Consider the following 26,512-nt stretch of genomic DNA (forward strand, 5'->3'; position numbering starts at 1 on the left):
TCAGCCCCTTCCCCAGCCTGTCACACAGGGGGAACAGCAGGAGGCCATTCAGCCCCTTCCCCAGCCTGTCCCACAGGGGGGACAGCAGGAGGCCATTCAGCCCCTTCCCCAGCCTGTCCCACAGGGGGGACAGCAGGAGGCCATTCAGCCCCTACCCCAGCCTGTCCCACAGGGGGAACAGCAGGAGGCCATTCAGCCCCTACCCCAGCCTGTCCCACAGGGGGACAGCAGGAGGCCATTCAGCCCCTTCCCCCAGCCCTATCCCACTGACAGCTGCTTACCCATTGCCCTCGCGAGAGAGGAACATCTCATGGAAGGGGAACTGTCGGTGAAGGTCCTTTTCGATGGCGTCCAGCCACTGCCTGTCCGCCGGGGCACGCACTAACCTCTGGAAGAGACACACACCCAAAGCCCTGGTCAGACGGTACTACAACAACAACCCACTGCATTGACACGCCGCCTGCAGCACAGTCCGCAGCCCAGATAACTGGAGTACAACACCCGGGGCACCCAGGGGAGGTGAACATACAATGACCGGGTTTGCAGACGGCGCAGAAATATTCGGGGGTGACAAGTGGGGAGGGTGTCCGGGTCCCGCAGCTGGCTACAAACAGGTTCAGTGTGCGGGCAAGTATCTGGGCGGGTGGACTATGATGTGGGGGAAATGTGAGGGGATGCAGGAAGAACAGAGGAGATGAATATTGTTTCGCTGGAGAAAGAGGGCCGACAGTCACCGGACAGGGGGACTGGAGAGCCCCCCATTCATGAGACACAAATAAAAAAACCACACCCAGCGTCTGAGTTCACCGGGGAGTCAGGAAAGCAGAGGGAAGGCTGGTCTTTATTTCAAAGGGAATCGACTCGGAACGTGGGCAGGATTTGGGAAAACTGTCCAAGGTCCCAGTCTCAATCCAGCAGGAATTCTGCCCTGATGGCCGGAGGGAATCGAGGGGCATTGGGGGGCCGTTCCGAGGAGCTCCCTCAGCTGATTCTGGGGATGATGGGGGGGGGGAGCTCTCTGATGGGGAGAGGTTGAGGAGATTGGGCCGAGACCTGTTGCGGTTTCGAAGGATCAGAGGGGACGGTCTGGAAACAGACAGGATTCCGGGCGGGATAGGGAGGGAGGGAGAGGATGGTTCATGGGGACAGTGTAGAGGGAGCTTTACTCTGTATCTAACCCCGTGCTGTCCCTGTCCCTGGGATGGGGCGACAGTGTAGAGGGAGCTTTACTCTGTATCTAACCCCGTGCTGTCCCTGTCCCTGGGAGTGTTTGATGGGGGACAGTGTAGAGGGAGCTTTACTCTGTATCTCACCCCGTGCTGTCCGTGTCCCTGGGGAGTGTTTGATGGGGGACAGTGTAGAGAGAGCTTTACTCTGTATCTAACCCCGTGCTGTCCCTGTCCCTGGGGAGTGTTTGATGGGGGACAGTGTAGAGAGAGCTTTACTCTGTATCTAACCCTGTGCTGTCCCTGTCCTGGGAGTGTTTGATGGGGGGGACAGTGTAGAGAGAGCTTTACTCTGTATCTAACCCCGTGCTGTCCCTGTCCTGAGAGTGTTTGATGGGGGACAGTGTAGAGGGAGCTTTACTCTGTATCTAACCCCGTGCTGTCCCTGTCCCTGGGAGTGTTTGATGGGGGACAGTGTAGAGGGAGCTTTAATCTGTATCTAACGCCGCGCTGTCCCTGTCCCTGGGAGTGTTTGATGGGGGGACAGTGTAGAGGGAGCTTTAATCTGTATCTCACGCCGCGCTGTCCCTGTCCCTGGGAGTGTTTGATTGGGGGACAGTGTAGAGGGAGCTTTACTCTGTATCTAACCCCGAACTGTTCCTGTTCTGGGAATGTTTGATGGGGGGACAGTGTAGAGAGAGGTTTACTCTGTATCTAACCCCGCACTGTCCATGTCCCTGGGAGTGTTTGATGGGGGGACAGTGTAGAGGGAGCTTTACTCTGTATCTAACCCCGAACTGTCCCTGGGAGTGTTTGATGGGGGGACAGTGTAGAGGAAGCTTTACTCTGTATCTAACCGCGTGCTGTATCCGTCCTGGGAGTGTGTGATGAGGGACAGTGTAAAGGGAGCTGGGATGACTGACCTACCTGATAGAGCCCTCTGTTCTCCTGTTTTCGGACGTTAGCCTCACACAGTGTTGGCCAACCCACTGCTCTGACTGAAGCTGGGATCCCCTTTTGACAGCGTAACCTCACCTGGGGATCAAAGGTCAGAGGTTAGACAGTCCATCTGAGGGACATAGAGACCGGAACTGTGCACAGTGCTCCCAGTGTGGGTCTAACTGAGGGATATAGAGACCGGAACTGTGCACAGTGCTCCCAGTGTGGGTCTAACTGAGGGATATAGAGACAGGAACTGTGCACAGTGCTCCCAGTGTGGGTCTAACTGAGGGATATAGAGACCGGAACTGTGCACAGTGCTCCCAGTGTGGGTCTAACTGAGGGATATAGAGACCGGAACTGTGCACAGTGCTCCCAGTGTGGGTCCAACTGAGGGATATAGAGACCGGAACTGTGCACAGTGCTCCCAGTGTGGGTCTAACTGAGGGATATAGAGACCGGAACTGTGCACAGTGCTCCCTGTGTGGGTCTAACTGTGGGATATAGAGACCGGAACTGTACACAGTGCTCCCAGTGTGGATCGAACTGAGGGATATAGAGACTGGAACTGTGCACAGTGCTCCCAGTGTGGGTCTAACTGAGGGATATAGAGACCGGAACTGTGCGCAGTGCTCCCAGTGTGGGTCTAACTGAGGGATATAGAGACAGGAACTGTGCACAGTGCTCCCAGTGTGGGTCTAACTGAGGGATATAGAGACCGGAACTGTGCACAGTGCTCCCTGTGTGGGTCTAACTGTGGGATACAGAGACCGGAACTGGACACAGTGCTCCCAGTGTGGATCTAACTGAGGGACATTAGAGACCGGAACTGTGCACAGTGCTCCCAGAGTCGGTCTGACTGAGGGATACAGAGACTGGAACTGTGCACAGTGCTCCCAGTGTGGGTCTAACTGTGGGATATAGAGACCGGAACTGTGCAAAGTGCTCCCAGCGTGGGTCTAACTGAGGGATATAGAGACCGGAACTGTGCACAGTGCTCCCAGTGTGGGTCTGACTGAGGGATATAGAGACTGGAACTGTGCACAGTGCTCCCAGTGTGGGTCTAACTGAGGGATATAGAGACCGGAACTGTGCACAGTGCTCCCAGTGTGGGTCTAACTGAGGGATATAGAGACCGGAACGGTGCACAGTGCTCCCAGTGTGGGTCTGACTGAGGGATATAGAGACCGGAAATGAGCACAGTGCTCCCAGTGTGTGTCTGACTGAGGGATATAGAGACGGGAACTGTGCACAGTGCTCCCAGTGTGGGTCTGACTGAGGGATATAGAGACTGGAACTGTGCACAGTGCTCCCAGTGTGGGTCTGACTGAGGCATATAGAGACCGGAACTGTGCACAGTGCTCCCAGTGTGGGTCTAACTGAGGGATATAGAGACCGGAATTGTGCACAGTGCTCCCAGTGTGGGTCTGACTGAGGGATATAGAGACCGGAAATGAGCACAGTGCTCCCAGTGTGTGTCTGACTGAGGGATATAGAGACGGGAACTGTGCACAGTGCTCCCAGTGTGGGTCTAACTAAGGGATATAGAGACCGGAACTGTGCACAGTGCTCCCAGTGTGGGTCTGACTGAGGGATATAGAGACGGGAACTGTGCACAGTGCTCCCAGTGTGGGTCTGACTGAGGGATATAGAGACCGGAACTGTGCACAGTGCTCCCAGTGTGTGTCTGACTGAGGGATATAGAGACCGGAACTGTGCACAGTGCTCCCAGTGTGGGTCTAACTGAGGGATATAGAGACCGGAACTGTGCACAGTGCTCCCAGTGTGGGTCCAACTGAGGGATATAGAGACAGGAACTGTGCACAGTGCTCCCAGTGTGGGTCTAACTGAGGGATATAGAGACCGGAACTGTGCACAGTGCTCCCAGTGTGGGTCTAACTGAGGGATATAGAGACCGGAACTGTGCACAGTGCTCCCAGTGTGGGTCCAACTGAGGGATATAGAGACCGGAACTGTGCACAGTGCTCCCAGTGTGGGTCTAACTGAGGGATATAGAGACCGGAACTGTGCACAGTGCTCCCTGTGTGGGTCTAACTGTGGGATATAGAGACCGGAACTGTACACAGTGCTCCCAGTGTGGATCGAACTGAGGGATATAGAGACTGGAACTGTGCACAGTGCTCCCAGTGTGGGTCTAACTGAGGGATATAGAGACCGGAACTGTGCGCAGTGCTCCCAGTGTGGGTCTAACTGAGGGATATAGAGACAGGAACTGTGCACAGTGCTCCCAGTGTGGGTCTAACTGAGGGATATAGAGACCGGAACTGTGCACAGTGCTCCCTGTGTGGGTCTAACTGTGGGATACAGAGACCGGAACTGGACACAGTGCTCCCAGTGTGGATCTAACTGAGGGACATTAGAGACCGGAACTGTGCACAGTGCTCCCAGAGTCGGTCTGACTGAGGGATACAGAGACTGGAACTGTGCACAGTGCTCCCAGTGTGGGTCTAACTGTGGGATATAGAGACCGGAACTGTGCAAAGTGCTCCCAGCGTGGGTCTAACTGAGGGATATAGAGACCGGAACTGTGCACAGTGCTCCCAGTGTGGGTCTGACTGAGGGATATAGAGACTGGAACTGTGCACAGTGCTCCCAGTGTGGGTCTAACTGAGGGATATAGAGACCGGAACTGTGCACAGTGCTCCCAGTGTGGGTCTAACTGAGGGATATAGAGACCGGAACGGTGCACAGTGCTCCCAGTGTGGGTCTGACTGAGGGATATAGAGACCGGAAATGAGCACAGTGCTCCCAGTGTGTGTCTGACTGAGGGATATAGAGACGGGAACTGTGCACAGTGCTCCCAGTGTGGGTCTGACTGAGGGATATAGAGACTGGAACTGTGCACAGTGCTCCCAGTGTGGGTCTGACTGAGGCATATAGAGACCGGAACTGTGCACAGTGCTCCCAGTGTGGGTCTAACTGAGGGATATAGAGACCGGAATTGTGCACAGTGCTCCCAGTGTGGGTCTGACTGAGGGATATAGAGACCGGAAATGAGCACAGTGCTCCCAGTGTGTGTCTGACTGAGGGATATAGAGACGGGAACTGTGCACAGTGCTCCCAGTGTGGGTCTAACTAAGGGATATAGAGACCGGAACTGTGCACAGTGCTCCCAGTGTGGGTCTGACTGAGGGATATAGAGACGGGAACTGTGCACAGTGCTCCCAGTGTGGGTCTGACTGAGGGATATAGAGACCGGAACTGTGCACAGTGCTCCCAGTGTGTGTCTGACTGAGGGATATAGAGACCGGAACTGTGCACAGTGCTCCCAGTGTGGGTCTGACTGAGGGATATGGAGACCGGAACTGTTCACAGTGCTCCCAGTGTGGGTCTAACTGAGGGATACAGAGACGGGAACTGTGCACAGTGCTCCCAGTGTGGGTCTAACTGAGGGATATAGAGACCGGAACTGGGCACAGTGCTCCCAGTGTGGGTCTAACTGAGGGATATAGAGACTGGAACTGTGCACAGTGCTCCCAGTGTGGCTCTAACTGAGGGATATAGACACTGGAACTGTGCACAGTGCTCCCAGTGTGGGTCTAACTGAGGGATATAGAGACCGGAACTGTGCACATTGCTCCCAGTGTGGGTCTAACTGAGGGATATAGAGACCGGAACTGTGCACAGTGCTCCCAGTGTGGGTCTAACTGAGGGATATAGAGACTGGAACTCTGCACCGTGCCCCCAGTGTGGGTCTGACTGAGGGATATAGAGACCGGAACTGTGCACAGTGCTCCCAGTGTGGGTATAACCGAGGGATATAGAGACTGGAACTGTGCACAGTGCTCCCAGAGTGGGTCTAACTGAGGGATATAGAGACCGGAACTGTGCACAGTGCTCCGAGTGTGGGTCTGACTGAGGGATATAGAGACCGGAACTGTGCACAGTGCTCCCAGTGTGGGTCTAACTGAGGGATATAGAGACCGGAACTGTGCACAGTGCTCCCAGTGTGGGTCTAACTGAGGGATATAGAGACCGGAAATGTGCACAGTGCTCCCAGTGTGGGTCTAACTGAGGGATATAGAGACCGGAACGGTGCACAGTGCTCCCAGTGTGGGTCTAACTGAGGGATACAGAGACCGGAATTGTGCACAGTGCTCCCAGTGTGGGTCTAACTGAGGGATATAGAGACCGGAACTGTGCACAGTACTCCCAGTGTGGGTCTAACTGAGGGATATAGAGACTGGAACTGTGCACAGTGCTCCCTGTGTGGGTCTAACTGTGGGATATAGAGACCGGAACTGTACACAGTGCTCCCAGTGTGGATCTAACTGAGGGATATAGAGACTGGAACTGTGCACAGTGCTCCCAGTGTGGGTCTAACTGAGGGATATAGAGACCGGAACTGTGCGCAGTGCTCCCAGTGTGGGTCTAACTGAGGGATATAGAGACCGGAACTGTGCACAGTGCTCCCAGTGTGGGTCTAACTAAGGGATATAGAGACCGGAACTGTGCACTGTGCTCTCAGTGTGGGTCTAACTGAGGGAGATAGAGACAGGAACTGTGCACAGTGCTCCCAGTGTGGGTCTAACTGAGGGATATAGAGACCGGAACTGTGCACAGTGCTCCCAGTGTGGGTCTAACTGAGGGATATAGAGACCGGAAATGTGCACAGTGCTCCCAGTGTGGGTCTAACTGAGGGATATAGAGACCGGAACTGTGCACAGTGCTCCAAGTGTGGGTCTAACTGAGGGATATAGAGACCGGAACTGTGCACCGTGCCCCCAGTGTGGGTCTAACTGAGGGATCTAAAGATCGGAACTGTGCACAGTGCTCCCAGTGTGGGTCTAACTGAGGGATATAGAGACCAGAACTGTGCACAGTGCTCCCAGTGTGGGTCTAACTGAGGGATATAGAGACCGGAACTATGCACAGTGCTCCCAGTGTGGGTCTAACTGAGGGATATAGAGACCAGAACTGTGCACAGTGCTCCCAGTGTGGGTCTAACTGACGGATATAGAGACAGGAACTGTGCACAGTGCTCCCAGTGTAGGTCTAACTGAGGGATATAGAGACAGGAACTGTGCACAGTGCTCCCAGTGTGGGTCTAACTGACGGATATAGAGACAGGAACTGTGCACAGTGCTCCCAGTGTGGGTCTAACTGAGGGATATAGAGACCGGAACTGTGCACAGTGCTCCCAGTGTGGGTCTAACTGAGGGATATAGAGACCGGAACTGTGCACAGTGCTCCCAGTGTGGGTCTAACTGAGGGATATAGAGACCGGAACTGTGCACAGTGCTCCCAGTGTGGGTCTAACTGAGGGATACAGACACCGGAACTGTGCACAGTGCTCCCAGAGTGGGTCTAACTGAGGGATATAGAGACTGGAACTCTGCACCGTGCTCCCAGTGTGGGTCTAACTGAGGGATATAGAGACCGGAACTGTGCACAGTGCTCCCAGTGTGGGTCTAACTGAGGGATATAGAGACCGGAACTGTGCACAGTGCTCCCAGTTTGGGTCTAACTGAGGGATATAGAGACGGGAACTTTGCACAGTGCTCCCAGTGTGGGTCGAACTGAGGGATATAGAGGCTGGACCTGTGCACAGTGCTCCCAGTGTGGGTCTAACCGCGGGATATAGAGACTGGAACTGTGCACAGTGCTCCCAGTGTGGGTCTAACTGAGGGATATAGAGACTGGAACTGTGCACAGTGCTCCCAGTGTGGGTCTAACTGAGGGATACAGAACGGAACTGTGCACAGTGCTCCCAGTGTGGGTCTGACTGAGGGATCTAGAGATCGGAACTGTGCACACAGTGTGGGTCTAACTGAGGGATATAGAAACCGGAACAGTGCACAGTGCTCCCAGTGTGGGTCTAACTGAGGGATCTAGAGATCGGAACTGTGCACACAGTGTGTGTCTAACTGAGGGATATAGAAACCGGAACAGTGCACAGTGCTCCCAGTGTGGGTCTGACTGAGGGATTTAGAGACTGGAACTGTGCACAGTGCTCCCAGTGTGGGTCTAACTGAGGGATATAGAGAGCGGAACTGTACACAGTGCTCCCAGTGTGGTTCTAACTGAGGGATATAGAGACCGGAACTGTGCACAGTGCTCCCAGTGTGGTTCTAACTGAGGGATATAGAGACTGGAACTGTGCACAGTGCTCCCAGTGTGGTTCTAACTGAGGGATATAGAGACCGGAACTGTGCACAGTGCTCCCAGTGTGGGTCTAACTGAGGGATATAGAGACCGGAACTGTGCACAGTGCTCCCATTGTGTGTCTAACTGAGGGATATAGAGACCGGAACTGTGCACAGTGCTCCCAGTGTGGGTCTAACTGAGGGATATAGAGACGGGAACTGTGCGCAGTGTTCCCAGTGTGGGTCTAACTGAGGGATATAGAGACTGGAACTGTGCACAGTGCTCCCAGTGTGGGTCTAACTGAGGGATATAGAGACGGGAACTGTGCACAGTGCTCCCAGTGTGGGTCTAACTGAGGGATATAGAGGCTGGAACTGTGCACAGTGCTCCCAGTGTGGATCTAACTGAGGGATATAGAGACCGGAACTGTGCACAGTGCTCCCAGTGTGGGTCTGACTGAGGGATATAGAGACTGGAACTGTGCACAGTGCTCCCAGTGTAGGTCTAACTGAGGGATATAGAGACCGGAACTGTGCACAGTGCTCCCAGTGTGGGTCTGACTGAGGGATATAGAGACTGGAACTGTGCACAGTGCTCCCAGTGTAGGTCTAACTGAGGGAAATAGAGACCGGAACTGTGCACAGTGCTCCCAGTGTGGGTCTAACTGAGGGATATAGAGACCGGAACTGTGCACAGTGCTCCCAGTGTGGGTCTGACTGAGGGATATAGACTGGAACTGTGCACAGTGGTCCCAGTGTGGGTCTAACTGAGGGATATAGAGACCGGAACTGTGCACATTGCTCCCAGTGTGGGTCTAACTGAGGGCTATAGAGACTGGAACTGAGCACAGTGCTCCCAGTGTGGGTCTAACTGAGGGATATAGAGACGGGAACTGTGCACAGTGCTCCCAGTGTGGGTCTGACTGAGGGATATAGAGACCGGACTGTGCTCAGTGCTCCCAGTGTGGGTCTGACTGATGGATATAGAGACAGGAACTGTGCACAGTGCTCCCAGTGTGGGTCTTACTGAGGGATATAGAGACAGGAACTGTGCACAGTGCTCCCAGTGTGGGTCTGACTGAGGGATATAGAGACCGGAACTGTGCACAGTGCTCCCAGTGTGGGTCTGACTGAGGGATATAGAGACCGGAACTGTGCACAGTGCTCCCAGTGTGGGTCTTACTGAGGGATATAGAGACCGGAACTGTGCACAGTGCTCCCAGTGTGGGTCTAACTGTGGGATATAGAGACCGGAACTGTGCACAGTGCTCCCAGTGTGGGTCTAACTGAGGGATATAGAGACTGGAACTGTGCACAGTGCTCCCAGTGTAGGTCTAACTGAGGGATATAGAGACGGGAACTGTGCACAGTGCTCCCAGTGTGGGTCTAACTGAGGGATATAGAGGCTGGAACTGTGCACAGTGCTCCCAGTGTGGATCTAACTGAGGGATATAGAGACCGGAACTGTGCACAGTGCTCCCAGTGTGGGTCTGACTGAGGGATATAGAGACTGGAACTGTGCACAGTGCTCCCAGTGTAGGTCTAACTGAGGGATATAGAGACCGGAATGTGCACAGTGCTCCCAGTGTGGGTCTGACTGAGGGATATAGAGACTGGAACTGTGCACAGTGCTCCCAGTGTAGGTCTAACTGAGGGAAATAGAGACCGGAACTGTGCACAGTGCTCCCAGTGTGGGTCTTACTGAGGGATATAGAGACCGGAACTGTGCACAGTGCTCCCAGTGTGGGTCTGACTGAGGGATATAGACTGGAACTGTGCACAGTGGTCCCAGTGTGGGTCTAACTGAGGGATATAGAGACCGGAACTGTGCACATTGCTCCCAGTGTGGGTCTAACTGAGGGCTATAGAGACTGGAACTGAGCACAGTGCTCCCAGTGTGGGTCTAACTGAGGGATATAGAGACCGGAACTGTGCACAGTGCTCCCAGTGTGGGTCTGACTGAGGGATATAGAGACCGGACTGTGCTCAGTGCTCCCAGTGTGGGTCTGACTGATGGATATAGAGACAGGAACTGTGCACAGTGCTCCCAGTGTGGGTCTTACTGAGGGATATAGAGACAGGAACTGTGCACAGTGCTCCCAGTGTGGGTCTGACTGAGGGATATAGAGACCGGAACTGTGCACAGTGCTCCCAGTGTGGGTCTGACTGAGGGATATAGAGACAGGAACTGTGCACAGTGCTCCCAGTGTGGGTCTTACTGAGGGATATAGAGACCGGAACTGTGCACAGTGCTCCCAGTGTGGGTCTGACTGAGGGATATAGAGACCGGAACTGTGCACAGTGCTCCCAGTGTGGGTCTGACTGAGGGATATAGAGACCGGAACTGTGCACAGTGCTCCCAGTGTGGGTCTGACTGAGGGATATAGAGACTGGAACTGTGCACAGTGCTCCCAGTGTGGGTCTAACTGAGGGATATAGAGACCGGAACTGTGCACAGTGCTCCCAGTGTGGGTCTGACTGAGGGATATAGAGACCGGAACTGTGCACAGTGCTCCCAGTGTGGGGCTAACTGAGGGATATAGAGACGGGAACTGTGCACAGTGTTCCCAGTGTGGGTCTAACTGCGGGATATAGAGACCGGAACTGTGCACATTGCTCCCAGTGTGGGTCTAACTGAGGGCTATAGAGACTGGAACTGTGCACAGTGCTCCCAGTGTGGGTCTAACTGAGGGATATAGAGACCGGAACTGTGCACAGTGCTCCCAGTGTGGGTCTGACTGAGGGATATAGAGACTGGAACTGTGCACAGTGCTCCCAGTGTAGGTCTAACTGAGGGATATAGAGACCGGAACTGTGCACAGTGCTCCCAGTGTGGGTCTAACTGAGGGATATAGAGACCGGAACTGTGCACAGTGCTCCCAGTGTGGGTCTGACTGAGGGATATAGAGACTGGAACTGTGCACAGTGCTCCCAGTGTAGGTCTAACTGAGGGAAATAGAGACCGGAACTGTGCACAGTGCTCCCAGTGTGGGTCTTACTGAGGGATATAGAGACCGGAACTGTGCACAGTGCTCCCAGTGTGGGTCTGACTGAGGGATATAGACTGGAACTGTGCACAGTGGTCCCAGTGTGGGTCTAACTGAGGGATATAGAGACTGGAACTGTGCACATTGCTCCCAGTGTGGGTCTAACTGAGTGCTATAGAGACTGGAACTGTGCACAGTGCTCCCAGTGTGGGTCTAACTGAGGGATATACAGACCGGAACTGTGCACAGTGCTCCCAGTGTGGGTCTGACTGAGGGATATAGAGACCGGACTGTGCACAGTGCTCCCAGTGTGGGTCTGACTGATGGATATAGAGACAGGAACTCTGCACAGTGCTCCCAGTGTGGGTCTTACTGAGGGATATAGAGACAGGAACTGTGCACAGTGCTCCCAGTGTGGGTCTGACTGAGGGATATAGAGACCGGAACTGTGCACAGTGCTCCCAGTGTGGGTCTTACTGAGGGATATAGAGACCGGAACTGTGCACAGTGCTCCCAGTGTGGGTCTAACTGAGGGATATAGAGACTGGAACTGTGCACAGTGCTCCCAGTGTGGGTCTAACTGAGGGATATAGAGACTGGAACTGTGCACAGTGCTCCCAGTGTGGGTCTAACTGAGGGATATAGAGACGGGAACTGTGCACAGTGCTCCCAGTGTGGGTCTAACTGAGGGATATAGAGGCTGGAACTGTGCACAGTGCTCCCAGTGTGGATCTAACTGAGGGATATAGAGACCGGAACTGTGCACAGTGCTCCCAGTGTGGGTCTGACTGAGGGATATAGAGACTGGAACTGTGCACAGTGCTCCCAGTGTAGGTCTAACTGAGGGATATAGAGACCGGAACTGTGCACAGTGCTCCCAGTGTGGGTCTGACTGAGGGATATAGAGACTGGAACTGTGCACAGTGCTCCCAGTGTAGGTCTAACTGAGGGAAATAGAGACCGGAACTGTGCACAGTGCTCCCAGTGTGGGTCTGACTGAGGGATATAGAGACTGGAACTGTGCACAGTGCTCCCAGTGTAGGTCTAACTGAGGGAAATAGAGACCGGAACTGTGCACAGTGCTCCCAGTGTGGGTCTGACTGAGGGATATAGAGACCGGAACTGTGCACAGTGCTCCCAGTGTGGGTCTGACTGAGGGATATAGAGACCGGAACTGTGCACAGTGCTCCCAGTGTGGGGCTAACTGAGGGATATAGAGACTGGAACTGTGCACAGTGCTCCCAGTGTGGGTCTGACTGAGGGATATAGAGACCGGAACTGTGCACAGTGCTCCCAGTGTGGGTCTAACTGAGGGATATAGAGACCGGAACTGTGCACAGTGCTCCCAGTGTGGGTCTAACTGAGGGATATAGAGACCGGAACTGTGCACAGTGCTCCCAGTGTGGGTCTAACTGAGGGATATAGAGACTGGAACGGTGCACAGTGCTCCCAGTGTGGGTCTAACTGAGGTATATAGAGACCGGAACTGTGCACAGTGCTCCCAGTGTGGGTCTACCTGAGGGATATAGAGACAGGAACTGTGCACAGTGCTCCCAGTGTGGGTCTAGTATAATTTGTTCCGGAAGTGTAGTGCTCAAGCTGACCTTTTTGTGTTTCTTTGTAACCCACTTTTCCCAGTTCTTGGTCATGTCGATCCATTTCATTTCCCTCTGTCGGAGAACCTCTGTGGATATCACCTCACTCCTGCACACAACCACAAATACAACAGTGTTCATCGCCTCGCTCCCAGGCCACAACCGTCATCAGCAAGCTCAGTATCCCCAGGCCCGAGGCTCTGCCGACCGACACACAACAGCACACCCACCGCCAACACAACCCCGAGGGAGCACTGCAATGTCGGAGGGTCAGTGCTGAGGGAGTGGGCACTGTCGGAGGGTCAGTGCTGAGGGAGTGGGCCCTGTCGGAGGGTCAGTGCTGAGGGTGTGGGCACTGTCGGAGGGTCAGTGCTGAGGGAGTGCCGCACTGTCGGAGGGTCAGTGCTGAGGGAGTGGGCACTGTCGGACGGTCAGTGCTGAGGGAGGGCCGCACTGTCGGAGGGTCAGTGCTGAGGGAGTGGGATCTGTCGGAGGGTCAGTGCTGAGGGAGTGGGCACTGTCGGAGGGTCAGTGCTGAGGGAGTGGGCCCTGTCGGAGGGTCAGTGCTGAGGGAGTGCCGCACTGTCGGAGGGTCAGTGCTGAGGGAGTGGGCACTGTCGGAGGATCAGTGCTGAGGGAGTGGGCACTGTCGGAGGGTCAGTGCTGAGGGAGTGGGCACTGTCGGACGGTCAGTGCTGAGGGAGGGCCGCACTGTCGGAGGGTCAGTGCTGAGGGAGTGGGATCTGTCGGAGGGTCAGTGCTGAGGGAGTGGGCACTGTCGGAGGGTCAGTGCTGAGGGAGTGGGCACTGTCGGAGGGTCAGTGCTGAGGTAGTGCCGCACTGTCGGAGGGTCAGTGCTGAGGGAGTGGGCTCTGTCGGAGGGACAGTGCTGAGGGAGTGGGCACTGTCAGAGGGTCAGTGCTGAGGGAGTGGGCTCTGTCGGAGGATCAGTGCTGAGGGAGTGGGCCCTGTCGGAGGGTCAGTGCTGAGGGAGTGGGCACTGTCGGAGGGTCAGTGCTGAGGGAGAGGGCACTGTCGGAGGGTCAGTGCTGAGGGAGTGGACACTGTCGGAGGGTCAGTGCTGAGGGAATGGGCACTGTCGGAGGGTCAGTGCTGAGGGAGTGGGCACTTTCGGAGGGTCAGTGCTGAGGTAGTGCCGCACTGTCGGAGGGTCAGTGCTGAGGGAGTGGGCTCTGTCGGAGGGTCAGTGCTGAGGGAGTGGGCACTGTCGGAGGGTCAGTGCTGAGGGAGTGGGCCCTGTCGGAGGGTCAGTGCTGAGGGAGTGGGCACTGTCAGGAGGGTCAGTGCTGAGGGAGTGGACACTGTCGGAGGGTCAGTGCTGAGGGAGTGGGCCCTGTCGGAGGGTCAGTGCTGAGGGAGTGCCGCACTGTCGGAGGGTCAGTGCTGAGGGAGTGGGCACTGTCGGAGGATCAGTGCTGAGGGAGTGGGCACTGTCGGAGGGTCAGTGCTGAGGGAGTGGGCACTGTCGGACGGTCAGTGCTGAGGGAGGGCCGCACTGTCGGAGGGTCAGTGCTGAGGGAGTGGGCTCTGTCGGAGGGTCAGTGCTGAGGTAGTGCCGCACTGTCGGAGGGTCAGTGCTGAGGGAGTGGGCACTGTCGGAGGGTCAGTGCTGAGGGAGTGGGCACTGTCGGAGGGTCAGTGCTGAGGTAGTGCCGCACTGTCGGAGGGTCAGTGCTGAGGGAGTGGGCTCTGTCGGAGGGACAGTGCTGAGGGAGTGGGCACTGTCAGAGGGTCAGTGCTGAGGGAGTGGGCTCTGTCGGAGGATCAGTGCTGAGGGAGTGGGCCCTGTCGGAGGGTCAGTGCTGAGGGAGTGGGCACTGTCGGAGGGTCAGTGCTGAGGGAGAGGGCACTGTCGGAGGGTCAGTGCTGAGGGAGTGGACACTGTCGGAGGGTCAGTGCTGAGGGAATGGGCACTGTCGGAGGGTCAGTGCTGAGGGAGTGGGCACTTTCGGAGGGTCAGTGCTGAGGTAGTGCCGCACTGTCGGAGGGTCAGTGCTGAGGGAGTGGGCTCTGTCGGAGGGTCAGTGCTGAGGGAGTGGGCACTGTCGGAGGGTCAGTGCTGAGGGAGTGGGCACTGTCGGACGGTCAGTGCTGAGGGAGGGCCGCACTGTCGGAGGGTCAGTGCTGAGGGAGTGGGCTCTGTCGGAGGGTCAGTGCTGAGGTAGTGCCGCACTGTCGGAGGGTCAGTGCTGAGGGAGTGGGCACTGTCGGAGGGTCAGTGCTGAGGGAGTGGGCACTGTCGGAGGGTCAGTGCTGAGGTAGTGCCGCACTGTCGGAGGGTCAGTGCTGAGGGAGTGGGCTCTGTCGGAGGGACAGTGCTGAGGGAGTGGGCACTGTCAGAGGGTCAGTGCTGAGGGAGTGGGCTCTGTCGGAGGATCAGTGCTGAGGGAGTGGGCCCTGTCGGAGGGTCAGTGCTGAGGGAGTGGGCACTGTCGGAGGGTCAGTGCTGAGGGAGAGGGCACTGTCGGAGGGTCAGTGCTGAGGGAGTGGACACTGTCGGAGGGTCAGTGCTGAGGGAATGGGCACTGTCGGAGGGTCAGTGCTGAGGGAGTGGGCACTTTCGGAGGGTCAGTGCTGAGGTAGTGCCGCACTGTCGGAGGGTCAGTGCTGAGGGAGTGGGCTCTGTCGGAGGGTCAGTGCTGAGGGAGTGGGCACTGTCGGAGGGTCAGTGCTGAGGGAGTGGGCCCTGTCGGAGGGTCAGTGCTGAGGGAGCGGGCACTGTCGGGGGGTCAGTGCTGAGGGAGCGGGCCCTGTCGGAGAGTCAGTGCTGAGGGAGTGCCGCACTGTCGGAGGGTCAGTGCTGAGGGAGCGGGCACTGTCAGGAGGGTCAGTGCTGAGGGAGTGGACACTGTCGGAGGGTCAGTGCTGAGGGAGTGGGCCCTGTCGGAGGGTCAGTGCTGAGGGAGTGGGCACTGTCAGAGGGTCAGTGCTGAGGGAGTGGGCTCTGTCGGAGGGTCAGTGCTGAGGGAGTGGGCACTGTCGGAGGGTCAGTGCTGAGGGAGTGGGCACTGTCGGAGGGTCAGTGCTGAGGGAGAGGGCACTGTTGGAGGACCAGTGCTGAGGGAATGGGCACTGTCGGTGGGTCAGTGCTGAAGGAGAGGGCACTGTTGGAGGGTCAGTGCTGAGGGAGTGGGCCCTGTCGGAGAGTCAGTGCTGAGGGAGTGGGCCCTGTCGGAGAGTCAGTGCTGAGGGAGAGGGCCCTGTCGGAGAGTCAGTGCTGAGGGAGTGCCGCACTGTCGGAGGGTCAGTGCTGAGGGAGTGGGCACTGTCGGAGGGTCAGTGCTGAGGGAGTGGGTACTGTCGGAGGGTCAGTGCTGAGGGAGAGGGCACTTACCCTGAGATGATGTCCCATTGGTCAATGTCTCTCCCACAAGGAGATACAACCACTCCCTCCCTCCCTATCCCGTCCGGAATCCTGTCTGTTTCCAGACCGTCCCCTCTGATCCTTCGAAACCCCAACAGGTCTCGGCCCAATCTCCTCAACCTCTCCCCATCAGAGAGTTCCCCCCACCCCCCTCATCCCCAGAATCAGCTGAGGGAGCTCCTCGGAACGGCCCCCCAATGCCCCTCGATTCCCTTCGGCCATCAGGGCAGAATCCCCGCTGGATTGAGACTGGGACCTTGGACAGTTTTCCCAAATCCTGCCCACGTTCCGAGTCGATTCCCTTTGAAATAAAGACCAGCCTTCCCTCTGCTTTCCTGACTCCCCGGTGAACTCAGATGCTGGGTGTGGTTTTTTTATTTGTGTCTCATGAATGAGGGGCTCTCCAGTCCCCCTGTTCGGTGACTGTCGGCCCTCTTTCTCCAGCGAAACAATATTCATCTCCTCTGTTCTTCCTGCATCCCCTCACATTTCCCCCACATCATAGTCCACCCGCCCAGATACTTGCCCGCACACTGAACCTGTTTGTAGCCAGCTGCGGGACCCGGACACCCTCCCCACTTGTCACCCCCGAATATTTTTGTGCTGTCTGCAAACCCGGTCATTGTATGTTCACCTTCCTCATCCACGTCACGAATGTAGAGTGGGAATAATTGTTGCCCCATCATTGATCCCTGTGGCCCTCCAATAGTTCCTGGTTGCCGTCCAGAAAACGCCTCCTCCCACTTTCTCCCAACTCTCTGTTTCCTCTTGGTGAGCCAATCCTCTCTCCATGTTCATTTCCCAGCCCTCCAACACCTCGGGCTCTGATCTTGTGAAGCAGCCTAACGTAGTAACTGCTTTCTGGGAATCCAACTGGGTTACATTCACTGGTCTATCGTTAACTGAACCCCTCAGCCTCCGACGCTCCAGGGAAAACAGCCCCAGCCTGTTCAGCCTCTCCCTGTAGCTCAGATCCTCCAACCCTGGCAACATCCTTGTAAATATTTTCTGAACCCTTTCAAGTTTCACAACATCTTTCCGATAGGAAGGAGACCAGAATTGCACGCAATATTCCAACAGTGGCCTAACCAGTGTCCTGTCCAGCCGCAACATGACCTCCCAACTCCTGTACTCAATACTCTGACCGATAAAGGAAAGCATACCAAACGCCTCCTTCACTATCCTATCTACCTGCGACTCCACTTTCAAGGAGCTATGAATCTGCACTCCAAGGTCTCTTTGTTCAGCAACACACCCTAGGACCTTACCATTAAGTGTATAAGTCCTGCTAAGATTTGCTTTCCCAAAATGCAGCACCTCGCATTTATCTGAATTCAACTCTATCTGCCACTTCTCAGCCCATTGGCCCATCTGGTCCCGATCCTGTTGTAATCTGAGGGAACCCTCTTCACTGTCCACTACACCTCCAATTTTGGTGTCATCTGCAAACTTACTAACTGTACCTCTTATGCTCACATCCAAATCATTTATGTAAATAACAAAACGCAGAGGGCCCAGCACCGATCCTTGTGGCACTCCACTGGTCACAGGCCTCCAGTCTGAAAATCAACCCTCCACCACCACCCTCTGTCTTCTACCTTTGAGCCAGTTCTGTATCCAAATGGCTAGTTCTCCCTGTATTCCGTGAGATCTAACTTTGCTTACCAGTCTCCCATGGGGAACCTTGTCGAACGCCTTACTGAAGTCCATATAGATCACATCTACTGCTCTGTCCTCATCAATCTTCTTTGTTACTTCATCAAAAAACTCAGTCAAGTTTGTGAGACATGATTTCCCGCGCACAAAGCCATGTTGACTATCCTGAATCAGTCCTTGCCTTTCCAAATACATGTCCATCCTGTCCCTCAGGATTCCCTCCAACAACTTGCCCACCACCGAGGTCAGGCTATAGTTCATTCCACACATGAACCACCCTCTGTGTAAAACACTGGCCCCTCATGTCTTTTCGAATTCCTCCCCTCTCAACTTCAAAATGAGTCGCCTGGTCTTGAAATTCCCCATCCAAGGGAAAAATCTGATCTGTATCCCTCAGCCTCCGACGCTCCAGGGGAATAAAAAAACATCCCTGTAACTCAATCCCTCCAATCCCGGCAACATCTCTCTAGTTTAATGGTGCCCTTCCTGAGACAGGGGGATCGGAACTGGACACAACACTCCAGAGAAAACTGCAGCACAGAACAGGCCCTTCGGCCCACCATGTTGTGCTGAGATTTAATCCTAATATAAAATATAGTAACTTAACCTGCGCACCCCTCAGCTCACTGCTCTCCATGTGCATGTCCATCAGTCGCTTAAATGTCCCCAATGACTCTGCTTCCACCACCACAGCTGGCAACGCATTCCATACATTCACAACTCTCTGAGTAAAGAACCTACCTCTGACGTCTCCTCTATACCTTCCTCCTAATATCTTCAAACTCTGACTCCTCGTACCAGTTCATCCTGCCCTGGGGAAAAGTCTCTGGCTATTGGCTCTATCCACGCCTCTCATTACCTTGTACACCTCGATCAGGTCTCCTCTCTTCCTCCTCCTCTCCAGAGAGAAAAGTCTGAGCTTAGTCAACCTTTCTTCATAAGGCAAGCCCTCCAGTCCAGGCAGCATCCTGGTAAACCTTCTTTGCACCCTCTCCAAAGCCTCTGCATCTTTCCTACAGTAGGGCGACCAGAACTGGACACAATATTCCAAGTGTGGCCTCACCAGGGACTTGTAGAGCTGCAGCAAAACCTGGCAGCTCTTAAACTCGATCCCCCTGTTAATGAAAGCCAAAACACCACATGCTTTCTGAACAACTTGGGTGGCAACTTTGAGCAATCTATGTACTTGCACGCCCAGATCCCTCTGTTCCTCCAACCTCCAACTTCCTCACCAACCACTGAGTCCACTGCTGTTCGTCATTTTTATAAACGACCTGGATGAGGGCGTAGAAGGGTGGGTTAGTAAATTTGCAGACGGCGCTAAGGTCGGTGGAGTTGTGGATCGTGACCAAGGTTACAGAGAGACATGGATAAGCTGCAGAGCTGGGCTGAGAGGTGGCAAATGGAGTTTAATGTGGACAAGTGTGAGGTGATTCACTTTGGTCGGAGTAACAGGAATGCAAAGTACTGGGCTAATGGTAAGATTCTTGGTCGTGTAGATGAGCAGAGAGATCTCGGTGTCCAGGTACACAGATCCCTGAAGGTTGCCACCCAGACTGACAGGATTGTTAAGAAGGTATACAGTGTTTTGGCCTTTATTAATAGAGGGATTGAGTTCCGGAACCAGGAGGTTATGCTGCAGCTGTACAAAGCTCTGGTATGGCCACACTTGGAGTATTGTGTACAGTTCTGGTCACCTCATTATAAGAAGGATGTGGAAGCTTTGGAAAGGGTGCAGAGGAGATTTACCAGGATATTGCCTGGTATGGAGGGAAGGTCTTACGAGGAAAGGCTGAGGGACTTGAGGCTGTTTTCGTGAGAGAGAAGGTTGAGAGGTGACTTAATAGAGACGTATAAGATAATCAGAGGGTTAGATAGGGTGGGCAGGGAGAGCCTTTTTCCAAGTATGGGGACGGTGAGCACGAGGGGCATAGCTTTAAAGTGAGGGGTGATAGATATAGGACAGATGTCAGAGGGGGTTTCCTTACTCAGAGAGTAGTAAGGGTATGGAATGCTTTGCCTGCAACGGTAGTAGATTTGCCAAGTTTAAGTACATTTAAGTCGTCATTGGACAGGCATATGGCCGTACATGGAATAGTGTAGGTGGGATGGGCTTCAGAGTAGTATGACAGGGCGGGACAACATTGAGGGCCGAAGGGCCTGTGCTGCGCCGGAATGCTCTATGTTCTAACCTCAACATGATGTCCCAACACTCGGACTTCCCCGGAATCTGAGGATTCCTGGACAAATCCAGGCCGTGTACCCCCCTATCTCTGGAGGTCCTTCCGTTCCTGTCTGAGGGAGTACCCCCATCAGATCCGGGGGAATTATCGGTGCTCAGACCCCATCCGTTTCACTGGGCACTTTTCCTCTCGGGATAATTGTTGGTTTTAGTTGCTCGCCTCCATCCGTTCTCGAAATTATTTCCTCGCTTTGGAAAGGTATTAGTGTCTACTCCGGTAAACATTTATTCAGCTCCTTTTCTGCCATTTCCCGGCTCCCTTCGGCCCATCCCCTCCATGCTGTCCCAGATATCCTAACCTAATCTAGTCCCATTTGCCAGCACTTGGCCCATCTCCCTCTAACCCCTTCCTATTCATGTCCCCATCCACCTTTTAAATGCTGTCATTGTACCAGCCCCCACCACATCCTCTGGCAGCTCATTCCATACACGTACCACCCTCTGGGTGAAAAAGTTGCCCCTTAGCTCCCTTTCCCCTCTCACCCTAAACCTATGCCCCTCTAGTTCTGGACTCCCCCACCCCAGGGAAAAGACTTTGTCTATTTACCCTATTCATGCCCCTCATAATTTTATAAACCTCTATAAGGTCACCCCTCAGCCTCCGACGCTCCAGGGAAAACAGCCCCAGCCTGTTCAGCCTCTCCCTGTAGCTCAGACCCTCCAACCCTGGCAACATCCTTGTAAATCTTCCCATTAACTGTACAAGTCCTGCTAAGATTTGCTTTCCCAAAATGCAGCCCCTCGCATTTATCTGAATTAAACTCCATCTGCCACTTCTCAGCCCATTGGCCCATCTGGTCCAGATCCTGTTGTAATCTGAGGTAACCCTCTTCGCTGTCCACTGCACCCTCCAATTTTGGTGTCATCTGCAAACTTACTAACTGTACCTCTTATGCTCGCATCCAAATCATTTATGTAGATGACAAAAAGTAGAGGGCCCAGCACCGATCCTTGTGGCACTCCACTGGTCACAGGCCTCCAGTCTGAAAAACAACCCTCCACCACCACCCTCTGTCTTCTACCTTTGAGCCAGTTCTGTATCCAAATGGCTAGTTCTCCCTGTATTCCGTGAGATCGAACCTTGCTAACCAGTCTCCCATGGGGAACCTTGTCGAACGCCTTACTGAAGTCCATATAGATCACATCTACCGCTCTACCCTCATCAATCCTCTTTGTTACTTCCTCAAAAAAACTCAATCAAGTTTGTGAGACATGATTTCCCACGCACAAAGCCATGTTGACTATCCCGAATCAGTCCTTTCCTTCACCCCCAGGGTTAACCAGGATAGTTTCTCTCCTTTTCTGCAATCGTTTTTCCCCGCGTCATTGCCGTGAGCAGGAGCTGTTTGGTTAAACACCTGCGAGTGTCCCTCCCAGCGTCTCCCAGCCCTGCGCTCGCTCCCCCAGGGGTACAGTCAGTGGGCGCCAGAACCCTCACAGAACTGAGAGCGAGAGTCACTCTCGGGAATTTGGTGCAAAGCAGGAAATCAAACCTGTATACCCTTTGCCCCACTCCACTCCCAGGGGATCACACAGAGTCGTGCCGTTCCTCATTCAGCAAAGCACTGTCCAGGTCAGACTGGCACTGGAAAAGCACAGCAGATCAGGCTCACTCCCTGATGTTAACGCATGGATTGGAATCCCTGAACTCCTTCCTCTGACGGAGCAGATGTTCACTGACGGTCACTCTCAGTATTCACCTCCCTCTTTGGACATCTCTGTCACCAGCTATTACTCTCTCTCTGTCTCTGTCTCTGTCTCTGTCTCTCTCTCTCTCTCCTTCCTCATTCTCTCTCTCTCTCTCTCTCTCTCCCCATTTAATTCAATCTCTCTGATTAATTTTCTCTCTCTCTCTATCTCTCTCCTTCCTCTTTCACTCTGTCTCCCTATTTAATTCGATGTATCTTTGATTAATTTTCTTTCTGTCTCTCTCTCTCTCTCTCTCACTCTGTCTACCTGTCTGTCTCTCATTCTCTGTTTCTCTGACTCTTTGTCACTCTCTTTCTCACCCTCTCTTTCTCACTCTCTCTTTCTCTCTCTCTCTCACTCTCTCTGTCTCTCGTGCTCTCTGTCTCTTTCTCTCTCTCTGTATCTCGCTCTCTCTGTCTCTTTCTCTCTCTGTCTCTCTGTCACTCTCTCTTTGTCTGTCTGTCTGTCTGTCTCTCACTCTGTCTCCCTCTCATTCACTCACTCTCTCTGTCTGTCTCTCTCTCTCTCTCTCTCACTCACTCACTTTCTCTCTCTCTCTGTCTCTCTCCCTCTGTCTCCCTCCCTCTCTGTCTCTCTCTCTCTGTCTCTCACTCTCTCCCTCTCTGTCTCTCTCCCTCTCTGTCTCTCACTCTCTCTGTCTCTCTCTTTTTGTCTGTCTGTCTATCTGTCTCTCTCTCTCTCCCCCCGTCTCGTTTCTCTCTCTCACTCACTCACTCACTTTCTCTCTCTATGTCTCTCTCCCTCTCCCTCTCCCTCTCCCTCTCCCCTCTCCCTCTCTCCCTCTCTCTCTCTCCCTCTCCCTCTCTCCCTCTCCCTCTCCCTCTCCCTCTCTCCCTCTCGCTCCCTCTCTCTCTCCCTCCCTCTCCCTCCCTCCCTCTCTCCCTCTCCCTCTCCCTCTCCCTCTCCCTCTCCCTCTCTGGAATCCACAGTGAGTTGATGTGGTTGGGAATATGTCTCTGATTATATTGAAGGGTTTGAATTAAGAAGGGGGGTGGAGGATGATGGGGAGAGTGGAAGTGAAGATGATTGGGTCAGTCACAATCTCATTAGATAGCAGAACAGGCTCAATGGGCTGAATGGCCTGCTGCTGCCATATCTGATTGGCTCTCACGCACTATTATTTATCCCACTGTTCTTTCACTCTATCTTGTCTTTCAATACATTTCTTTCTCACTCTCTCTCTCACACTCTCTCTCACCCTCTCTCTCTCTCACTCTCTCTCCCCCGTCTCTCACACTCTCTCTCTCCCCTCTCTCTCACACTCTCTCTCTCTTTCCCTCTCTCTCACACTCCCTCTCTCTCACACTCTCTCTCTCTCCCTCTCTTTCACACTCCCTCTCTCTCCCCCCTCTCTCTTTCTATGACTATTTTCCTCTCTCTCTCCCCTCCTTTCGCTCTCCATCTCCCTCTCTTTCTCTCTCTCTGTCTCTCCCCCTCTGTCCCTCTCCCTCTCTTTCCCTTTCACTCTCCCTCGCTCCCTCTCTCTCCCTCTCTCTCTTCTTTCCCCTCTCGCTCTCCCTCTCACCCTCTCTCTCTCCCTCTATTCTTCATTTCTCCTTACATCCCTCCCTCTCTCCCTCTCACACTCCCTCTCTCTCCCTCTCTCTCACACACTCTCTCTCTCTCACTCTCTTTCTCCCCTCTCTCTCTCTCACACTCCCTCTCTCTCCCTCTCTCTCACACACTCTCTCTCTCTCACTCTCTTTCTCCCTCTCTCTCTCTCACACTCCCTCTCTCTCACACTCCCTCTCTCTCCCTCTCTCTCTCTCACACTCCCTCCCTCTCTCTCTCACTCACACACTCTCTCTCTCCCTCTCTCTCACACACTCTCTCCCCTCTCTCTCTCTCACACTCTCTCTCCCCCCTCTCTCACACTCCCTCTCTCTCACACTCTCTCTCTCTCTCCCTCTCTCTCTCACACTCCCTCTCTCTCTCCCCCCTCTCTCACACTCCCTCTCTCTCTCCCCCCTCTCTCTCACACACTCTCTCCCTCCCTCTCTCTCTCACACTCTCTCTCTCTCTCTCCCTCTCTCTCACACTCCCTCTCTCTCTCCCCCCCTCTCTCTCACACTCTCTCCTCTCCCCCCTCTCACACACTCCCTCTCTCTCCCCCCCCTCTCTCTCACACACTCTCTCCCTCCCTCTCTCTCACACTCTCTCTCTCTCTCTCCCTCTCTCTCACACTCCCTCTCTCTCTCCCCCCTCTCTCTCACACTCTCTCTCTCCCCTCTCTCTCTCTCACTCACATTCTCTCTCTCTCTCTGTCTGTTTGTCTTTCTCTCTCAGTGAGATCACCCTCCCATTCTCCGAAACCCCAAGGGGTGGGGTTACAGTCCCAGCCTGTTTAACCTTTGCTCCTGAGACAATCCCTCCATCCTGGGGGGGGGGGTGGGGGAGCGTCCTGGTCACTGAGTCATGGAGATGTACAGCACGGAAACAGACCCTTCGGCCCTATCCGTCCATGCTGACCCAGCTATCCTGGGACAATCCCGGGGGGGGGGAGCGTCCTGGGGAGCTCCCTCTGAGTTACCTCCATTGGAATAATCCCTTCCTGTTAAAGAGGGACTGAAACTACCCCAGTAGGCCCAGGCGTGCTCTCCCCAGCCCCTTGTCCAGCTGCAGTCAGACGTGCCCACTCCCTCGAAATCAGGGCCAGCATTCCGTGACCCTTCCCGATTCCCTGCTGGCCCCCTGGGTGCTAGCTTTCTGTATTCCGCGCCCCCCCCCCCCAGGTCCCTTTGTGTAGCAGCTTCCTGCAGTTCCTCTCCAGTTAAATCGCTGGCTTTATTTTGGGAACGACTTCATGTTTCCCCCACATTCCACTCCATTGACCGACTGGCTGCCCACTCTCCTCAGCCCACAGATCTCCCGGGAAACTGCTTGCATCCCTCTCACAACTTGCCCCTCCACCTGTTTCTGTACCTTTGGCTATTTAGCCCTCTGCTAAATTCCCTCTCTCTCTCTCTCTCTCTCGCCCTGTCTCTCTGTCTCTCTCTCTCTGTCTCTCTGTCTGTCTCTCTCTCTCTCTCTCTGTCTCTCTCTCTCTCTGTCGCACTCTCTCTCTCTCTCGCTCTCTCTCTCTCTCTCTCGCCCTGTCTCTCTGTCTGTCTCTCTCTGTCTCTCTCTCTGTCTCTTGCTCTCTCTGTCGCGCACTCTCTCTCTGTCACACTCTCTCTCACTCACTCTCTCTCTGTCGCACTCTCTCTCTCTCTGTCGCAGTCTCTCTCTATCTCTCTCGCCCTCTCTCTCTCTTTCTGTCTCTCTCTATCTCTCTCGCCCTGTCTCTCTGTCTGTCTCTCTCTCTCACTCTCTCAGTCGCACTTTCTCTCCCTATCTCTCTCTATCTCTTTCTCTCGGTCGCACTCTCTCTCGCTCTCTCTCTCTCTGTCGCAGTCTCTCTCTCTCTATCTCTCTCGCTCTCTGTCGCACTCTCTCTCTCGCTATCTCTCTCTCTCGCCCTCACTCTCTCTCTCTCGCTCCCTCTCTCTCCCTATCTCTCTCTCTATCTTTCTCTCTGTCTCATGCTCTCTCTCTCTCTCACTCTCTCTCTGTCTCTCTCTCTCTCGTTCTCTCTCTGTCGCACTCTCTCTATCACTCTCTATCTCTCTTGCTCTCTCTATCTCTCGCTCTCTCTACCTCTCTCTCTCTCTTGCTCTCTCTGTCTCTCTATCTCTGTCTCTGTCTCTCTTGCTCTCTATCTGTTTCTCTCTCTTTCTCTCACCACCCCCTCTCTCTCTCTATATCTCTCTCTCCACCCCCCCCCCCCCCCACACTCCCCCTCTCCCTCTCTCTCCCTCTCAGGAACTCCAGGCTGGCACTGGGGGCCGTTCTGAGGAGCTCCCTCAGCTGATTCTGGGGATGAGGGGGGTGGGGGGGAGCTCTCTGATGGGGAGAGGTTGAGGAGATTGGGCCGAGACCTGTTGGGGTTTCGAAGGATCAGAGGGGATGGTCTGGAAACAGACAGGATTCCGGACGGGATAGGGAGGGAGGGAGAGATGGTTCATGGGGACAGTGTAGAGGGAGCTTTACTCTGTATCTAACCCCGTGCTGTCCCTGTCCCTGGGATGGGGCGACAGTGTAGAGGGAGTTTTACTCTGTATCTAACCCCGTGCTGTCCCTATCCCTGGGATGGGGCGACAGTGTAGAGGAAGCTTTACTCTGTATCTAACCCCGTGCTGCCCCTGTCCTGGGAGTGTTTGATGGGGGACAGTGTAGAGGGAGCTTTACTCTGTATCTAACCCCGTGCTGTCCCTGTCCTGGGAGTGTTTGATGGGGGTACAGTGTAGAGGGAGCTTTACTCTGTATCTAACCCCGTGCTGTCCCTGTCCTGGGCGTGTTTGATGGGGGGACACTGTCGAGGGGACCTTATTGAAACAGACCAGATTCCTGACGAGGGGAGTGTTGGGGGGGGAGATGGGGGGAGTGATGGGGGGAGTGATGGTGGGGGGAAAGATGGGGGGAGTGATGGAGAGAGTGATGGGGGAGTGATGGTGGGAGTGATGGGGAGTGATGGGGTCGTGATGGTGGGGGGAGTGATGAGGGGGAGTGATGAGGGGAAGTGATGGGGAGCGATGGTGTGGGGAGTGATGGGGGAGTGATAGGGGGGAGTGATGGGGGAGTGATATGGGGGAGTGATGGGGAAAGATGGGGGAGTGATGGGGAGTGATGGGGGAGTGATGGGGGAGCGATGGGGGGAGCGATGGGGGGAATGATGGGGAATGATGG

At 54.6% G+C, this 26,512-nt stretch overlaps 1 protein-coding gene across 1 annotated transcript in view; it reads right to left on the reverse strand.

The window, feature by feature from the left end:
* Positions 1–21,818, reverse strand: part of LOC148138403 (TBC1 domain family member 10A-like) — a 46,836-nt gene extending 25,018 nt beyond the window's left edge. Inside the window, exons 1-4 of the mRNA XM_087981706.1 lie at positions 21,571–21,818; positions 12,804–12,903; positions 2,094–2,201; positions 282–388 (exon numbers count right to left, since the gene is read on the reverse strand). Coding sequence (XP_087837832.1) covers positions 282–388; positions 2,094–2,201; positions 12,804–12,863 — 275 coding nt within the window. The 5' untranslated portion in view covers positions 12,864–12,903; positions 21,571–21,818. The remainder of the gene's footprint in view (positions 1–281; positions 389–2,093; positions 2,202–12,803; positions 12,904–21,570) is intronic.
* Between the last annotated feature and the right edge of the window lie 4,694 nt (positions 21,819–26,512).

Source organism: Chiloscyllium plagiosum, unplaced genomic scaffold, assembly GCF_037043375.1.
Source record: "Chiloscyllium plagiosum isolate Xiang-an unplaced genomic scaffold, Cpla_swu_hap1 HiC_scaffold_40, whole genome shotgun sequence".
In the NCBI taxonomy this organism is placed as follows: domain Eukaryota; kingdom Metazoa; phylum Chordata; class Chondrichthyes; order Orectolobiformes; family Hemiscylliidae; genus Chiloscyllium; species Chiloscyllium plagiosum.